The sequence below is a fragment of the Pinus tabuliformis genome, chromosome Q (genome assembly GCF_031772625.1).
Source record: "Pinus tabuliformis cultivar Carrire ecotype Pingquan chromosome Q, CPIR1, whole genome shotgun sequence".
NCBI classification, from domain to species: Eukaryota; Viridiplantae; Streptophyta; class Pinopsida; order Pinales; family Pinaceae; genus Pinus; species Pinus tabuliformis.
This window is the reverse complement of record NC_142296.1, coordinates 1,336,059,258-1,336,079,553: the sequence shown is the minus strand read 5'-3', so window position 1 is coordinate 1,336,079,553 and position 20,296 is coordinate 1,336,059,258. Positions and strand designations below refer to the sequence as shown.

At 39.0% G+C, this 20,296-nt stretch overlaps 1 protein-coding gene across 1 annotated transcript; it reads left to right on the top strand.

Moving 5' to 3' along the window:
- The first annotated feature begins 247 nt into the window (after positions 1-247).
- Positions 248-7,002, top strand: LOC149224780 (uncharacterized). The gene is made up of 3 exons (XM_089388281.1): positions 248-539; positions 4,906-6,837; positions 6,932-7,002. The coding sequence occupies exons 1-3, from the start codon at positions 248-250 to the stop codon at positions 7,000-7,002; spliced, it is 2,295 nt and encodes a 764-aa protein (XP_089244407.1).
- The last annotated feature ends 13,294 nt before the right edge of the window (positions 7,003-20,296 follow it).

Below are 20,296 nucleotides of genomic sequence, written 5' to 3'. Positions count from 1 at the left end.
TAGTGTTTAACACCAGAGAGATTCTCATGCAAATTGATCTGCACTGTTGACCCAACAACACAAGAAATACAATTATTTTCTGCTTTGCCGAATTGACCATACTTCGGTCAATTCCCTTCATTGAAAATGTGATGGATACTGTGGCTTTTCCCTCTATATAATCATATTCAAAACTAATTCCATAGCGTTGTGCAAGAGATTGAGTTGGGGGTTTTCTCTGAACCGGTGTTGCAGTTTCTTTTCAGTGATGGGGAAGAGCTTTTCTAGATTACTATGTGGGTGTACTCAAAACCAAATTTCTGACGAGGAGGAGGGGCGTACACGTCGCGAGAAAAAGGAATCGTCCGCCATGAAATCGGGGTATTGGGTACCTTCTGAAGAAGCGGAGGGGGAGAGCAGAAATAATGTCATGAATGTCAAAGAAGAAGACGTGGACACTGTTGCAGAAGCGTTTATTGCAGATTTTAGGGAGAAGCTACGGAGACAGAATTCAGCGCAGCTGCTTGAAAATGAGACGTATAACGACTATCTGGCAAGGGGTGCATGAGGACGCCTTTTGGCTCAGAGTATAGCGGTAGCAATATTTATTTTAATTGCTTTTCATATGGACTGTAATTTTCGCTTTAGCTGGTGGTGGTGGTGGTGAGGCTTAGGCTTAGTATTTATTCAATATTTATAGGCAACTCTGTATTGCGTAAGAGCATATTGTATTGCAGTCTGCTTCTGGTCAGTCGTAGAACGATCGAATCAGGGTGATTTTGGTTCATTTTCATTTCCTTACTTTTATTATTTATATATTTTTGAAAGGGAATGTTTATTTATAATAATATGTATATATTCATAATGTGAATACACTTGGAGGGTTTAAGTTTTAAGAGATGTTATATTTTCTTTAATAATACAGTTTAGTAATTTATGGATCTTATTCTTTGATGATGAAGAACTTAGATTGAAGTTCGAAACCTATCAATTAATAATTCTCCATATAATTATCTGGAAAAACTTAGTCATTATATCATAAAAATCACAGAAATATGAAAACGTTATTTCTTTAAATTTAAAAGACTTCTTATATAATTTCTTTAAATTTAAAAAACTTCTAAAATTTATATTACTAATATTATGTATTGCTTTTGCGAAGAACAATCGTAGACATAGTTAAAAAAGAAAATGTTGAAACCCAGTTCAAGTTTGTATATATGAGATATCAAGCCTCATTTGTTGCAATATGTTAAATATAAATTCAATTTTGTTAAATATATATCATATATTTTTTCATGTAATTGTTGACTTATTTCAGGTTGGCCATTGGCTATTAGGGTTTTTTTAATGATGCACCTTTTATCAACAATCATACCATTATTTATCTTTAGTTTTTCGTAGCTGGAAGATAGACCATATCAGGGGTTCTGAAATGTGGACCAAAACTCTCAAATCGGTTGATCTTCATTATGGATCAGCAATCCCAAACATAGAAACTTAATGTCTATGAAATTGATGTATTCAATTACTTTGTATGATCTCATGCAATTGAAAGAGAACATTTTTTTTTTCTTTTCTTAATGTCAATGAAATTGATGTATTCCATCACTTTGTATGATCTCATCCAATTGAAAGATAATTTTTTATTTATTTTTACAATAGAATTATAACATTTATTTTTTAATTCGATATTTTGAAACATATTAGTAAAACTGATGATAGAACACAACATTATGGTATAAAATGTTAAAAATCTATTTGATATTTATGAAAAAACTCTCAAACATTAATATTGACCACAAAATTCTAAGATTTGAAATGAAGGCAAAACTACCCCATAAATAAATTAAAGGAAATCAATGCACACAATTAAACATTATTAATCATTGTAAGCAATGGGTGACAATTAATGCTTATGGTTTGTAGCAATGATGGAAGTTTCCTAGTGGAGGTAATATGGATACCAAAAATTGGGACAATGTGATGATAGTGAGGGACAATTGATGGGAAAATAATGGATGGTGGTGAATGGTATGTTGGTGATATGGTGGAAAAGTGGAAAAATGACCCAACCTATATTTATAATATTTTAAATTCTTAATCAAAATAAACACTTAAAACAAAATTTAAATTGACACATGATACTTGAGAAGAAGATGATATGTGTATCCCAGTAGGGTCTGACTCCTCACATAGTATCACCAAAATCTAAAGACACATTAAAGGAACACTATAATTATACCCAAACTAAAAGAATCTATAATATGGACTAAAAACATATGAATTTTTTTGCAAGTAAGGATCATTTTAATTCACCAAACCTAAGTATGAGCTACAAAAAATGAAAAAGCATTGTTCGTTGCAACATGAGTGGTAGAAACTAGCCCAAATGCATCTATTTGGGTGGGAGGAATGCTATTAGTGTGTAACAACTGCAAAAAACATATACTTAGATATATAAAGAAAATAAAGTGTATATAGATAATGAATGCCATAGAGATGGTTAAGATAATAACCTCCTCTGTAAAACTTTGTTGTTTACCAACCTCTATCAACCCATATAATTTTTTTCCATAGCTCGTACATCTATGAAGGTTACATGAGTCTCCATGTGGCATGTTCTAATTGAGCCATGTTATAGAATATGATAATCTAACCCTTCCTGCAACATCACCTACTAGTCTCTCGTAGATGGTGCTACCAAAGTGCCATGAAACACGAGGGTGCGAGTCAAAGGGGCTATGTGGTCTAGGTTTCAATAATTCTATCCACTACTGGAGGATGTTGGGTAGGGGGTTAGGCATTTTTACAAGTGGATGAGGACCTAGTGCTATGATGTGCCTAGCATTATCTTTATCTTATACACATCGATGATTCACCTCATAAAATTCTCCCATGTCAAAGTAGTTGATGTGGCATCTAAGATTGAACTTTGCCCATATTTTCCTCAAGAAATATAGAGGTACCTCCTTATTATCATATAGAGGTTTATCAAAAAGCATGAACAATGTATCCATACAATGGTCTCTAGGAATGGTTGGTAGGTGCACAAGTGGATACAAATATGTTTCTTGTTGGCCAATATCTAATGGTTTTTTCTTTGGTCAATAAACAAATATATCAAATCTTGTTTGACAGTTTTCTAGTCTCTAATTTGGTCTTTATTTAGATTCATTCTATAATATTCATACACTAGATCCATGTAATAAGAATATTAGTTGATAGGCCTTGGACATTAGAAATGGATAATGTGATTGAATTTAGAAAACTTTCTACAATCAATCCTGAGGGCTCTCTAATTTTGGAGATCATGTATGAATGCCCTCAAAGTAGACAATGATGCATTGATTTTGACATTGGGATTTATTTGTTCTAGGTTGTGGTTTGGTTGTTTTGAGTTGGGATTTGGTGATGGTGAGTTCAGGTTCTCATTATGCTCCATGGTAATCAAATCTCTTATAATTAAATATGGTTCTTGTGTTTATGGCATCATTTATGGTTTTCCACCAATTTTAAACCATTTTTCAGAAAAGACAATAATAAACCAAATAAACTAGATTAGAATGATTACCTGGAATCTAAAGAATATCAAATGCATTGACTTAGTGTTTGATGTCAACCAAGGAGGAAATATTTGCTAAATGAGATTCCAAAAACACGTCACATGGTGAAAAACGAGGAAGAAAAGGCCACAAGATTATAAAAAATACATTTCACTAGAAACACATGAATGATCCTTAGAAGGTGTGCACTTTCCTAAGAACACATGTGTGTTCTTGAGCCATGCCTAGCGAGTACCCTAGCTAGCATCATAGTTTGCAGTTCAAGGGCTTACCGAGCTTGATGTTAAGGAATGCTTGTGCATCCCTAAGAACATGCTTATGTTCCTAATGGTACTATTTCCAATTCTAGGGCTATCATTACCATGAAAGTGCCCCAATGCACTTACATATGACTAAAATAGCTTTAATGCATGATTCTAACAATACCACCCTTCTATCCACATAGGTTATATAAAGAAACATAGGAAGATGAGGGCATATCAATAACAATAATGATGTTCTTAAACACCACTAACCAAATTATTGAAAGATGAACATACCTATTTCAAATAAGATTGTATTACTTGTTTTTCATTTCTTAATTCCCCCAGCATTTCCTTATTAGTCTTTAATGCACTGGTCTAACATTGGTAAGGGTGCCCTTCTAAGGGAATTACAAATATATATATTTATTAAATTATAATAGGGTTTGATTTAAAGATATTATTAAACCCTAACTTCTAACCCTACTGATTTAGCAAGAACCACAATAAGCTAGATCATGTTCAATGCCATGCTATTCTCTAGGCTTTAAATGTATAACAAAAATAATAGTATCATATGATGAAATAATAGCATCATAGAATAGAAGTATCTCCATAAAAATTCTTATGAACCATAACTCCTTTCATGTTGTCCAAACCTATTACTATATTATTTTACACAAATATTGATCAAACATGATATTAAATTAAGAAAAATATAATTTTCCATGTCTTCTATTAGGGTAGAAATCCTAATGGCAGAACATGAGCCATAATAACCTTGATCATCTATAATAACCTTGTGTGGATTTTTATTGTAGATTCAAACTACATATTTTGATATGCTAAAATAATTAACTCAAATCTACTCTACTCATCAGCGGAAACAGAAATTGATCAATGAAATCACGAAGTAGAAAAGGAAGAAGTTCAATCACACATAACACAATAAATTATTTGGGAAAAGCCTCAACTAAAAACCTCGCTATCTGTATATTGCATTAACCAGAATATTTGAGAAGAAAATACAATACTTGTTTAACCCTAACAATCTCTACACAAAAGGGGCTTAAGGCAAGGCTGCCCATTGTCTCCTTTACTGTTCTTACTGGTTGCAGAAGGGCTGAGTCAGCTAATGTTAAAAGCCAAAAGGGAAGGAACAATTAAAGGCCTGGAGGTGGCTGTCAACCTTTTTATTACACATCTCCTATTTGTAGACGATATATTACTCTTCAGTAATGGAAGCCTGACAGAATTTAAAAAGATAAAGGAGATTCTTGAGCTGTTCATGAAAGCAACTGGGATGCAAGTCAATTACAGGAAATCACAGCTCATAATGGAAGGCCTAAATAGACAGGAGATAAGCCAGATTACTGCTGTTCTTCCTTTAGAGGTAACTAAGTTTGGGGACCCTTTCAAATATCTGGGGTTCTGGCTGAAACCAGATAATTATAAAAAGCAGGACTGGAATTGGTTAGTAGCAAAGATTGAAGCCAGGATTTCACACTGGAGCTTTAGGTGGCTCTCCAGAGCAGGAAGGTTAACTTTAATTAAATCAGTCCTCCTAGCAATTCCTGTATACTGGGTCGCGCTGACCTGGGTTCCCAAAGGAATCCTGGAAAAAATAAGAAGAATATGCAGCAGATTTCTATGGGCAGGATCCAAGGAGGAGTCTGTGCTCCCCTGGATTGCCTGGGAAAAGGTGGCAAGACCAAAAGAATGGGGAGGATGGGGAATAAAAGATATTACTGCCTTTGGAACCTCTCTGGCAGCAAAATCAGGGTGGAGAATCATCAAATTGGAAAACCTTTGGACAAAAGTGGTAAAGCGGAAATACATTGATCCCAATCCTCTTGAAGATTGGATTAGAAATCCAGAAAAGAAAGGAGGGAATGTGTCGATAATATGGAAAGCGACTATCGATGCCTTTAAAATTATTGAACAAGGATTGTCCTGGCAGATTGGAAACGGTGAAAACATTCGCATTGGAAGGGACCCTTGGGTGGGTTGTAACGAGAATTATGCTATACCCCCTGGCCTGATTAGACACCTTGCCTCCAAAGGAATATTGTATTTAAATCAGGTGGAGAAAATAGGATTCTCAACCATATGGGGACAAGCTTGGAAGTCAGGAGAGGAATTGGATCTTCACCCCCGTTGGTGGAATGATTGGGAGGTCTACATGCAAGAACTTTCCAGATCAAATGTAAGGCTCAAGGACAAACCAGATCAGCTGGTATGGGCTTATGCTGACTCTGGTAGCTATTCCCCAAAATTTGGATATAAGTTTCTCATGACCAAAAAAGGTTGGGAAGAACCGGATTGGTGGGTGAAATCGATATGGAAGTTAAAGTGCCCTGCTAAAGCAAAACTGTTTTTCTGGTGTATTTTGAAAGGGAAAGTCCCCACATGGAACATTTTGCAAGCCAGATTTAAACAAGGGCCAGGAAGATGTCCATTACGAAAAAATGTCTCAGAGACTATGGCGCACCTGTTCATTGGCTGTCTTATAGTCAAAAAAGTATGGTTAGAGGTGGAAAAGTATATTCACTTGCCGATATCCTTGGAAGGGGACCATATTGCCGAAGTTGGGCACAAACGGTGGCACCAAAACTCAGTTCGGAAGTTAACGAATCTGCCTCCCATTATATGCTGGGGAATTTGGCTTGCAAGGAATAGAAGCATTTTCCAGGAGAAGGAAACTTCTGTGGAATCAATTGTTGTTCAGTGTTCATCTATCTACACAAATATCCTGGATTCAGAGGAAGAAAAGGCACCCCGAAAGGTTGAAGAAGAACAAATCAAGGATGGAGTGCCTTGGGCTTACTTTGACGGAGCCTCTCAAAATAATAAAGCCAGAGCGGGCATAATTATCCACACAAACAAAAGTCACTCCCTAAAAGCTTCCATAGGTTTGGGTAGTGGCTCCAACAATTATGAAAAACTATCTGCTCTCAAGCTTCTTCTATTCTGGCTGATACATAGAAACACCCTCACAGTGCAGATTTTTGGGGATTCACTAAATGTTATCAAATGGATAAATGGTCAAGGCAGTTTTCATAATTATATCTTGCATCCCCTTTTAGAAGAAATACAACACCTGAAATTATCTTTTAATACTTTTTCCATACAACATATATACAGGGAATGAAATGACTCGGCAGACAAGCTTTCTAAAGACGGTCTTCAACAAGTTCTGGGCAGCTGGAGAATAGTGGAAGAAATCAATGGAGAAGACCATTTCTCGGACCAGCCTCCTTATGCTCGAAATGCATAATCATGGCACATGGCTGATCTGACATCACTGTTTTTGTTTTTTGGAACATAGCTGAAAATCTGAAACTTGTTTCATGTATTTTGTTTGTTTTTGTGCAATCTTTTTCATCTAGGGCTGTTTTCCTTGATAGAGGAAGCCTGGAAAAAGAAGCAAGATGTAGATTTTAGTTATCAAACACAAGGAACCATGGGTGCTTTTTTGACAATATGGAGAAAGGGAGTTGTTATCTCCTCTTTTGAAGAGGGCAAGCTCAGTTTCTCAATAGTTTTTGTAAGCTTATATATGTATTACACCAAAATGAAAGTTGCAGAATGTATATGTAACTTTTTATAGTAAAAAAAAGTTCGTTTTTTTCTCTGGAAAAAAAAACAATCTCTGCACAAGTACAATCTCACTCACTGCTTCACAAACCAACTCAAGCCAACACTTAGCCAAATTTGTTGTCTGCCAAGCCCCTACTTCCTTGCATTGTTCCGTTGCGAATTAGCCCATATTTAATTTGGAATTCCTCACTAGTAACTGCGCAATCCATCCATAGACCTTCCTCTGATTGCATGCATCATCAGTTTAATTTAGATGATTTTACAACTGATAGTACACTGTCCTTGAACTCTAATCTCAACTGAGTATTCCTCTAAACTGACATGCATGAGTTATTTTTGAGTGAATTATCGGTTATCTTATTGATCACTGCATGTGAATTAAATCCAATTTAATTCACTTGACCACTCACTAGTTCCTCCAACATTTAGAACTAGTTTCATTGAATTTAACTCAATTAAACTGAATTAAAGAATTACAACTCAATAAGAACTCAAACTGGGCCCCTAAAATGTAGGGATCACTCTACATGGCTCTAGATAGATTTCTAACTAATGAGTTAACTATGTCAACTTAACTTAGTTAACTAATACAAGCTACTATGAGAATATAATTACAATTTAATTCCCAATTTAATTCAAAGACAAATTAAATTAGGATTTTATTGTTGTTATTTTTAACACTCCCTATCAACAAGAAAGGGATTATCTTCTATCCCGATCCTTCCTCTGTGAAACTCAAATTTTCATTTTGACAATGCCTTTGTCAAAATATATGCATCCTGCTCCTCTGTAGGAATGTACTCTAGCAACATGATTCTCCCCTGCACACAATTTTGTAGATGGTGATACCAGATGTCAATATGCTTGTACCTATCATGAAAAACTGGATTCTTAGAGAGTTTGATACAACTATGATTGTCACAATAAATCACTGTTGGATCCATATGCTAACCAAACTAGCCAAAAAAAATATTTCTCATCTAGATGGCCTCACAAGTTGCTTGACTAGCAGGCATGTACTTTGCTTCTGCTGAAGCGAGTGCGATTGATCTTTGCTTCCTGTTGTACCAAGAAACTACTTGTGACCCGATATTGAAGATTCCCCCTAATGTGCTCTTTCTGTCGGATGGACTCCCTGTCCAATATGCATTAGTGAAGCCTTGAATCTTCACTCCCTTTGCCCGTCTGTACCAAAGACCGAGTGGTGCTTTTGAGGTATCTCAACACATGTTTAGTTGCATTCCAATGCAGTTTGGCTGGTTTAGCCATGGCTTGACTAAGTTGGTTAATGCATAACACATGTCTGGTCATATGTTCATAAAATACATAAGTGAACCCACAAGATGTCTATAAATAGTAGCCTCCAATTACTAGCTAGAGGAGTCTCCATGGGTTTACTTCTCTCTAGGTGGAACTTCTTTAGCATCTCATTAGCATACTTTCCCTGAGAGACAAACAATTCCTCATCTCCTCATCATACTTCCATACCAAGAAAGCAATGCATGAGTCCCAAGTCCTTCATCTCAAACTCTCTTGCAAGATCCTATTTGCAAGACTTAATTAGATTCTCATCACCTGTCATAATCAAATCATCAACATATAATACAATAATAAAAAATTTACCTTCAACCTCAATATGGTAAAAGTTCACATCTGCTTCACTTTTGGTGAAGCCCAACCTAGTGAAATAGCTATCAATCCTGGTGTACCAGGTGCGGGGTGCTTGTTTCAATCCATATAGTGCTTGCTTGATTCAGCACACATGAGACTCTTTGTCGAAGGTATCAAAACCTTCCAATTTCTCAATATACACCTCTTCCTCAATCATGTCATTGAGGAATGTTGTCTTTACATCCATCTAATGTATCTTCCATCCCATCTGCGTTGATAGTGCTAGAATAGATCTGATCGATGAGTACCTTGCTAAAGGAGCAAAAGTATCATCATAATCAATTCCCTACACCTAAGAGAACCCTTTGGCCACAAATATGGCCTTGTGTTTCTCCACACTCCCATCTACTGCTTTATTTACCTTGTAAATCCATCTGGAACTCACAGCTGACTTATTTTCTGGTCTTGGGACCACCACCCAAACATTGTTTCTGATAATGGAGTCATACTCCTCAACCATGGCATCAACCACAATGGTTTCTACACTACTTCCTCGAATGAGGATGGCTCAATCTCTACACTCTCTCTCATTAGAGCCATGTAGCCAGTGTACCACTCTGGTGACCTCCTCTTCCTGTGCTGTGATGTGGGTGCTCCCACATTCTCTCTAGCATCATGAAATAACCTTTTAGCCTCTATGGTGCACTTTCTCCCATATTAAGAAGTCTTTGTATGAGTGGGGGTTTCCACTCCCTCCTTAATCCAAGATCTTTTGCTTATAGATGTGTTAAATAATTACATGCATACATTATAGCTTAAACATAGCAATTTAATGTGCACGTGAGAGAAGAGGAGAAACACATAAAACACAAAAGAGGACAACACAACTTGATAACAAAGTTCATCCAACTTGGACTACGTCTCCAAGCCTCGCTCAATCAATGGGGATGCCTTCATTCATTAAGTGGCATGAGAAAGAAGAGTACAAGCATCAACTAAAAAAAAGGAGTTTTATACCTCCATACTAAAAAATGGCCAAAAAATGTAGAACTCTGATGGAGAAACGAGCAGCGCCATTTCCTTCGTGGAGTCAAGAAATGCTAAAACCATATAACATTTATCAAAATCTAAAAAAGTGAAAATCCAGCCCTCCTGCAAAAATCTGCCTTGAATTGCATGTGCTTCCTCCTCTGCCTAGGCGCACTAATGAATTGCGTTCAAATAAAACTACGGTGATGGATTTCTCAAGAAATCTGTTGTGGTGAAGTTGGTTTGAGATTCAGTTATTATGGAGGAGGTCGGGCGGCCAAACCCTCCCTCCTCCTTTTTTTACACAACATAATCTTTTATTTTTAAAAGGGTTGGGCTAGGCCCACCTTGGGCGGCCCGCCCACCCCACGTCCACCAGCTCCATTACTTTTCTTTAGGTGGTGGTTGCGTGTTTTTGGGATTGGGTCCATGCCCCAAGGGCCGACCCACCCCATATTTGTGCGTACGATTGTGGTGGTTCTGTGGGAGGGGCCAGGGGTAGTGTCCTACCCCTCCATTAAATAAAACAACCCAACCCTTTTTGAAAATTCAAGTTTTGACCGAAGGAGTCATTTTAACCAGGCAACAATTTCGCTCGGAATATGGCTGGAGTTGGCCGGATTCCGTCCGCCAGAAATTCGAAATTGTGTCTTCATTAGTCCTGCCCATTCAACAAAAGTCAACCGAACTTTTACTTCCTCTATTTCCTTCATCTAGACTCGGATTGGAGTGGTGTTCACACTGTTGGAATCTGGGCGACGAGCACTGCGATCTCATGTCAAGTTAATCATCTTTCTGCCACTTTGAATTTTGAGCCTTTTCCATGCCACTGGTGTCTGGAGATCCACCTAGATCAATCCTCCCCATTGAGGAGCTTTTGGATCGCCAAAAGATTTATCAGTCAATTGGCAAGTGAGGGAATTGTTCCCTCACTCTTTATTTTTTCAACCATTTTGCCTTGCTAGGGTACATCCCCTTGAAACTAACTCGAAGGTATTCCACATCTCCCCTTCGTGAAGTTCTGGTTCTTCTGTCAAGGATGATGTCTTCAGGTAACTCATCGAGATACTCTAGTGCAAAGTCATCAACTGTAGGAACTGTGCCCACCTCTTCGGTGTCCATAATCAATGGTGGCTCATATAGCTTTAAGTTTTCCACATTCACTAAGGAGTACATTTGCATATATATATCGGCAGATCGAGATGGAAGGCATTATTTCCAAAAGATGGTGAATGGACCATACCAGATTGGTCGCAACTTATTCCCTTCTCCCTTCATCCCGTCCTTGCTGATATGGAACCACACTTTGTTGCCCACTTGAAATTGATGGTCAACTTGGTGTTTGTCATGTCGAGCCTTGTACCGAGCTTGAATTTTATCCAACTACTCCTGTACTGCTTGGTGAATCAACTGGATCTATTGAATGAACTGTTGTGCTTTGTCCCTATCATCATATCCACTGGAGTCATCTACCCTTCCAAAGACCATATCAAAAGGGTCTTTTGGTAGGTAGCCAAAACATGTCTCAAATGATGAATGATGCATAGATGAGTGCACTGCTCGGTTGTAGGAATGTTGCACATATGGAAGATTCTCATCCCACAACTTATGATGTTTCCCACAATAGCCTCGCAACAAGTGTACCACGGTGCGGTTGACAACCTTTGTCTGTCCGTTAGTCTGTGGATGAAATTCCGTTCTTCTTTTCAACTTGGTGTCCATCATCTTCCACAAGCTGGTCCAAAACTCTCTGAGAAAGCGAGAGTCCCGATCTGACACAATCGATGTGGGCAACCCAAAATGGACCCAAACATGCTGAAAGAAAAGATAAGCAGTCTACTCTGTAGTGATTTGCTTTTTACAAGGCATTAAAATACACATCTTACTAAAACGGTCAACGATGACATACAAATAGTCATGACTTTTCCTAGACAAAGGCAAACCTCCTACAAAATCCATCGACGCACTTTCCCATGGATGACTCCGAATAGGGAGTGGTGTGTAGAGCCCGAGTTTTCTATTAGAGGGCTTTGAAACAGAACACGTCACACTTCCCTTTACATAGCGAGTCACAATGTTCTTCATATGAGGCCAAAACCAAGATCTTTGTACATGACACAAAGTTTTTTCAACACCAAAATGACCAAACATAAGGGAGGTGTGGGCCTCCAAAATTACATGTACCCTTTCTCCTATGGGTATGCACAATTTACCAAGGTGATACAATAGTTTCCCCTGCAAGTGATAGTTGTCCACTTGTGAACCATGGGTTAATTTGCATAAATCTCCTTAAAGTCATCATCATTAGCATATTGTTTAGCATAACTTTCAAAAGATAACGAAACATTATGCAAAATAACAGAAGTAGAAATAGGAGGGTGAGATAGAATATCAACCACTTTGTTGCTAGTGCCCTTCTTATACTTTATTACCAAATGAAACTGCGGAAGAAAACCCATCCACCTAAAATGACGAGATTGCTACAACTTGGTTTGTGACTGAAGATACTGCAAGGGCTGATGATCCGTATAGATGATGGTCTCCTTGCCGATCAGGTAGTGTTTCCACTTTTTCACACTCTAGACCAAGGTATATAACTCCTTGTCATAAGTGGGATAGTTTATCATAGCCTGAGAGAATTTCTCTGAATGGTAACATATCAGCTTCTTTTGCTACATCAGTACAGCTCCCATGGCATATTCGATGGCATTTGTCTCGATCTCGAATGGCTATTGGAGATCTGGTAAGGCCAAGACCGGTGCGGTGTTGATCTTTTCTTTCAATGTTTCGAAGCACTTCTGCTGCTTTCATCCCCATTGAAAGACTTGTTTCACACTTTTAAATGTGTGTAAATGTGCTGCAATAATAGAGAAATTAGCAATAAATCTCCCCCAATACTGTACTCCACCCAAAAAACTGCGAACCTCGGTTACACTAATAGGCTTAGGCCAATTTACAATTGCTTCAACTTTAGAAGGATCAATTTTTAACTGACCATGACGAACAATATAACCTAGGTAAACCAAAGAGGTTTTCCCAAACACACACTTTGACAATTTTACATAGAGTTTTTCTTTTTTCAATACGTCAAGCACTTTCTTCACATGGCATACATGTTCATTCCAACCTTTACTAGATAAGAATATCATCTAGATATACAAGAACAAATTCATCAATGAAAGGCCTAAAGAGATAATTCATGACCCTCATGAAAGTGGCTGGAGCGTTGCAAAGTCCAAATGGCATCAACATCCATTCGAACAACCCCTGTTTAGTCTTGAAGGTGGTTTTCCACACATCCTACTCTGCAATTCGGAATTGGTGATAACCACTATGAAAATACAATTTGGTGAAATAGATAGCATTCTTTAACTGATATAATAAGTCATGAAATGCGGGGAAGAGGGTAACAATTTTTCACCGTGGTTTTGTTTAGTGCTTGGTAATCCATGCACATTCTCCATGTGCCATCTTTCTTCATCACTAAGACAATCGGTGAGCCGCATGGAGAAGTGATCGGTCTGATGACCCTTTGGTTCAATAATTCCTGCACCTCCTTTTTGATATCCTCCATCTCAGTGGTCGACACCCTGTACATGCCAATATTTGGCAAAGAAGCGTCATGCTGCAAATGGATCTCATATTGGATTTCCCTCTTTGGAGGTAATCCCCTTGGTTCCTGAAACATCTCATCATAGTTAGAAATTAATTCACATAATTCCTTTTTATGCACATGATCACAACCCTGGAAAGCATCAGATAATTCTGCATCTTTCCCCCTTACAACCATAAGCATGCAACCCTTGCTAGAATTCACCAACCTCTTCATTTGTCCTACACTTACAAGGTTGGCATTGATTTTAGTTTGATGAGCCCTTACAATATATTATACCCCATCTTTTGTGATCTGGTATTTGTTTTCATGACGGAAGAAGATTTCCTTTCTATCATATAGATATGGAATCCCTAATACCATGCCATAGATATCCAATGGTATCCCCTTGGTTCCTGAAACATCTCATCATAGTTAGAAATTAATTCACATAATTCCTTTTTATGCACATGATCACAACCCTGGAAAGCATCAGATAATTCTGCATCTTTCCCCCTTACAACCATAAGCATGCAACCCTTGCTAGAATTCACCAACCTCTTCATTTTTCCTACACTTACAAGGTTGGCATTGATTTTAGTTTGATGAGCCCTTACAATATATTATACCCCATATTTTGTGATCTGGTATTTGTTTTCATGACGGAAGAAGATTTCCTTTCTATCATATAGGTATGGAATCCCTAATACCATGCCATAGATATCCAATGGTATCACATCGATTTTTACCTCATCCACTAACTTAGAAGCGATCACAAATTTAACCTTGCACTGCTTAGTTACATTCAGTTTTTCATTATCATGTATCCATCCAAGTGGGTAAGGTTTTGGATGTGGTTTGGTTTCCAAGACTAGCTTCTTTACCAAGGACTCTGAAATTAAGTTTGCTTGGGATCTAGTATCAAATAGAGTTTCCACTTTTATATGATTTATGATAACTCTAATATGAAATAGCTCAATTCTCTTTCGTTCATTAGGAAGAGACTCATCTATTGAACTAGTACCTTCACGTGATTCAGAATTAACATGAGGTGTAAGAGTACCTTTTGTTCCTATTGTTGTGATCAATCCTTCATCTCCTGAATCAGATCCAAGGGCTTGCTGCACAATTTCCATTGTCTTCTGCTTACCTTTTCCTCCATACTTCTTTGGTCTCTTTTCTGGGTACAGTTTCCAACAGTTATTGTCGTCATGACCTTACTTTTTGCAGTGGGTGGAATAAGGTCTTTCTCCTTCATCTTTCTTGGTTGACGCCGTCCTCTTCTCTTTTCCTTTCCCTTTCACTTTGGGTTTGCCATTTGGATATTTGAAAGGTGGTTTATTGAAACGATCATCTCTTTCATTTTTGCCCCTGTTCTCAAGATGAATTGCCTTTACATTGGCTGAGTCAATAGTAGTTGGTTCAAACAATAATAATGAATTTCTAAGGTGACTATGTAATGATCCAATATACTTAGTTACTACTTCAGGTGAGTTAAGTGCAATGACCAAATTAAGTGCCTATTTTCTGAATCCCTCTGTAAAGCTTTGAACATCCTGACCTCTACCTTGCCTTAAGTATTTCCAATCCATTATGGCTTTTTGTTTATAACCCAAGGGATAAAATTGTTCTTTTAATGCAGAAATGAAACTAGGTCATGAGGAAAGAATATTACCCACACTCTTACTACTTTGAAATTTGCTCTCCCACCAGACGAGAGTGGTGCTACTCAGCCGAAGAGAGGCCAACTGAATCTTTGCCTCATCCTCTTCGATCTGCTGAATCCTACAGTAGATTTCAATCTACCTAATCCAGTTATTAAGCTTTTATGCATTACTTTCACCATTAAACATGGGAAGATCAAATTTGACATCTAATTTAAAGAAAGGTTTCTTAGATGCATCCCTTGAATTTCTATGATAATGGTGATGAGGGGAAGGAGAAGGAAGGGGTTCTTCTCCACCATTTCCATGCATTGAACCTTGTTCTTCTAGATTTCTCTCTTCTGCTTTCTCCAGCCTTGAAAGCAACTAACTGAAATTTTCTTCCATTATATATAAGGTTTTGCAGAAATTGAGCTTCTCTTCATAACGAGCCTCTTCATCTACTGTGTTTCTCCTTCGATGTGCATGCCCCACTTTGGGATCGAAAGACTTTAGTTTCCCTTCGCCTCTTCAGAGCCTGTTTCTTGTTAGCATATAAACATGCAATTCACATCTACAAAGACTTGCTCTGATACCACTTGATCCAAGACCTTTTTCTTATAGATGCGTTAAAGAATTACATGCGTAAATTGTAGCTTAAACATAGAAATTTAAAGTGCACATGAGAGAAGAGGAGAAATAAATAAAACACGAAAGAAGACAACAAAAATTGATAATGGAGTTCGTCCAACTTGGACTATGTCTCCGAGCCCTGCTCGATCAATGGGGAGGCCTCCATTCATTAAGTGGCATGAGAAAGAGGAGTATAAGCATCAGTTACAAAAAAGGAGTTTTATACCTCCATACTAAAAATGGCTAAAAAATACAGAAATCTGATGGAGAAACGGACAACGCCATTGCATTCGTGGCATCGAGAAATGCTGAAACCATATAAAATTTTTCAAAATCTGACAAAGTGAAAATTCGGCCCTCCTGCAAAAATCTACCTCAAACTGCGTGTGCTCCCTCCTCTGCTTGGACGCATTGATGAACTATGTTCAAATAAAACTATGGTGATGGATTTCTCAAGATATCCGTTGTGGCACAGTTGGTTTGAGATTCGGTTATTATGGAAGAGGTCGGGCGGTCAAACCCCTCCTCCTCGTTATTTTACACAACATAATCTTTTATTTTTAAAAGGGCCGGGTTGGGCCCGCCTTAGCAAGCCTGCCCACCCCACCTCCACCGGCTCCATTTATTTTATTTAGGCATTGGTTGCGTGTTTTCGGGATTAAGTCTGTTTCCCAAGGGTCGGCCCACCCAAAACTCTCCGTGCGTTATGTTGTTTTCAACGAGGTTGGGTCCATGCCCCAAGGGCCGACCCACCCCATCTTTGTGCATATGGCTGTGGTGGTTCCGTGGGAGGGGCCAGGGGTAGTGGCCTGCCCCTCCACTAAACATTACTTGAAACAGTTTGGGATGGCGGGGTTGGTGGTCTGCCACCCTTATTTTATAATTTTTTTTGTTAAATAAAACAACCCGATTCTTTTTGAAAATTATGATTTTGACCAAAGGAGTCGTTTTAACCAGGTGAAAATTTCACCTGGAATCTGGCCGGAGTTGGCCGGATCCTGGAATCTGGCTAGAGTTGGCCGGATTCCATCTGCCGTAAAAGTTCAAATTGTGTCTTCATTAGTCTTGCCCAGTGAGCAAAAGTCAACCGAACTTTGACTGCCTCTATTTCCTTCATCCAAAATTGGATTGGAGTGTCGTTCACACCATTGAAATCAGGGCAACGAGAACTTCGATATGATGTCAAGTTAATCATCTTTCCACCACTTTGAATTTTGAGCCTTTTCCATGACACTGGTGTCTGGAGATCCACCTGGATCACTGCTCCTCTGCATGTGGTTGCTCCACATCATCTTAAGGTTCCTCCATTAGAGCTAAAAGATCCTCAACTGCGTGAATCTGAAGCTCCCTCTCAAGGTGTATCTGTGTACCCCACAAATATGCCCAACTCAATTGTTGGCTCTAGATCTTTTCGTGCATCCTTGGTAACATGGTAGTAGACTAATGAACCAAAGATCCTGAAGTGTGCCACATCCATAGGGGCTTCGCTAGGGGATAAATATCATACCACGTGGTTTCACATTGGGGGGTATTTGTTGAGGGAAAAATGACATAATATATTGGGGATATATAGCAGGTAGAGGGTTTTTATATTGGCAAGTATAAAATGGAGCCCAAAGTTAATGGAAAAATATGAAGGGGTATAAAATGCTAATGAAAAAATGGATACCTACAATATCTAGTGAAAGTAGGCATTTTTAAATTGGGAGGGTGTATTGGGTTCATATTGTTAGGGGGTTAAATAATGTGATTTTTTGATCTGATAATCACTCTATGAGTGCCATCAGTTAAAGATTTATTAAAATGAAAGTCATTACAGACTCATGTGCTAGTGTGTGTTCTGTGTTATTTAAGCAACGGATCGATCAGATTTCCAATACATAGACATTTAATTGGAAAGACAACAGAGAAATACAGTAAGCAACACAAAGACACAAACAATTTTAATAAGGAGTTCACTCTATTCTCCAGGGCTACGTCTCTGGTCTAGCTTCAGTGGTGGCCTTGTTTTATTGTGTCTTTAAGCAGAGAATTACAAATACAGGGACTCAATGCGAGTTCTCTTGAAACAGGTTTTCTTGGCAGGGTGGTTCTTGGATTCCCCAAGCCACTCAGAGTATACAAACTCTTGTTCTTCCTACCATCTCTATGACCATCAGTCTACAGTGGAAAGAGCAAACTTTGATGCTCAATCTAGACAGATTCCTCTATGGGAAGGCTTGAATCTTCAAGCTCTCTGGTGCTCCATGCTTCCTGTGGTCAACTCGGCCCTCTGTCTCCTCTGCTTGGCTTCACCGCTCTCTGTGTTCACTGTCTCTCTTAGTTGCTTCAACTCCTCTCAATTCGGGTTTCCAATTAACTCTTCTCCCTTTTTTTCTTCTTCTTCTTCTTCTTGTCGTTCTCGACTGTCTCTACTCATGGATTTAGTCATTCAATCCCTATTCCTGTTTGGTTCCTCTCCCTCCTGCGTCGATTCACCTTCTACAGCTGCGCTTGGAGTTCCATGTTCGGCGTCAGCATGAACACTCAGGAAGTGGCCACGTGTCTCCATCTAATTGGTGCCAGCATGCTTCATCGATCTGTTTCTTCCATTACGCTGGGTGTGCGTTCTTTCTCCACCATGGTGGTCAAACGGACTCCAAATCCCTTTAGAACGTGTCTTAATCCCCTGTCGATTTCGCTTCCTCCATCAGGCGCAATCTCATCTGTTCGATCTGGGCTCCTCTAGATCCAATGTCATATGCACGTCGAGCGCGGTTGACTTGCTCGACTGATAGCGCGTGATCACAACGGTTTTTCTCTCACCTCCGCTGCCACACGTCAATTGCTGAGTGGGATCGCTCCGCTCTCTTCCAAAACCCCTTATCGTTCAAGGGTGCCCCGATTAATACAGCCGGTTTTCCCAGAGCGCGGGTCCTGCCTTTGTCCTTTAGCACTTTTTGTTTCTCCGCCTGCAGTTCTCCGGTTCCCAACACGACCGAGTGCTTAAGGCTTTTCCACTTTAGCCCTGTTTTCCCATAATCGCGCATCAAAATCGCCTCCTTTTCCCGATCCAGGGCTCCTAGGGGCTGTTTTGACCTCCTGTGCAGTCTCCATGGGCCTCGGTCAGTGCGCTTTAACCGAGGTCCTCATCGTTCCATGTTGGCAGACATTGCCACTGGTTCAAGGCATTTTTGATCACTGCTTTGGAATTTTCAAAGATTTGTTTAACTTGATACAGTCAAGGTTCTTGACAGTCTTTTGTGGATCCGATTCGGAGCATGGCCTTCTCACTGAAAAAGCTTTTGGACCACCAAAAGTTGGTTTTCTTTTCAAGCATCGACTAAGTGAGGAAACTGCTGTCTCACTTGTCCAATCTCAATCCACTTCGCACTGCTCGGCTTCGAACCCTTAAGCCCAATCCTAAGGTATTCCACTTGTCCATTGCACGTCGTCTTACCTTCCTGTCTAACACTGTATCTTCCTGCAACTCATTAAGATATTCAGGTAGCAGGTCGTCAATACAAGGTAATTGACTCTGCTCTTCAAGGTCCTCAATCATTGAAGGTTCAAACAACCTCAAACAGTCTGCATTTACGACTGAGTAGATGTGCATGTAAGCTGGTAGCTCAAGGCGGAAGGCATTTTCACCAATCTTCTCAAGTATCCTGAAGGGTCCATACCTGATAGGTTTTAGCTTTTTACCTTCACCTTGCATCTTTTCCTTGCTGATATATAGCTAGACTTGGTCTCCAACTTGAAAACTATGCTCCATCTAATGCTTATCATGCCTAGCCTTGTACTTGGCCTGGCTCTTTTCCAGCTGTTCTTGTACTGCTTGATGGATCTCTTGGATCTGTTCAATGAACCTAGTTGCCTTGTCCACATCACTGTGTCTATCAACCATGGTATCTTTACCAAAGACAAAATCCAAAGGAGACCTTGGCATGAAACCAAAACATGTCTCAAAAGGAGATCTCTGTGTAGAAGAGTGTTTGGCTCTATTGTACGTATTCTGCACATAACACAAGTGTTCATCCCAAAGCTTAGGGTGTTTGCTACAACATCCTCTCAGTAACTAGATCACCATCCTGTTAACTACTTCTGTCTGGACATCTGGTTGTGGATGAAAAGCTGTGCTTTTCTTTAACTTGGTGTCCATTAGTTCCCACAGACTTGACCAAAAATTCCCCACAAATTAGGTGTCTCGATCAGATACAATAGAAGTGGGTAATCCGAAATGAACCCATACATGTTCAAAGAATAATTTTGCAGTTTGCTCAGTTGTGATTTGTTTACTATAGGGTATCAAAATATACATTTCGCTGAACCTATCCACAACAACATACAGATAATCATGACTTTTCCTAGATTTGGGCAGTCCTCCAACAAAATCCATGGAAATGCATTCCCAAGGGTGAG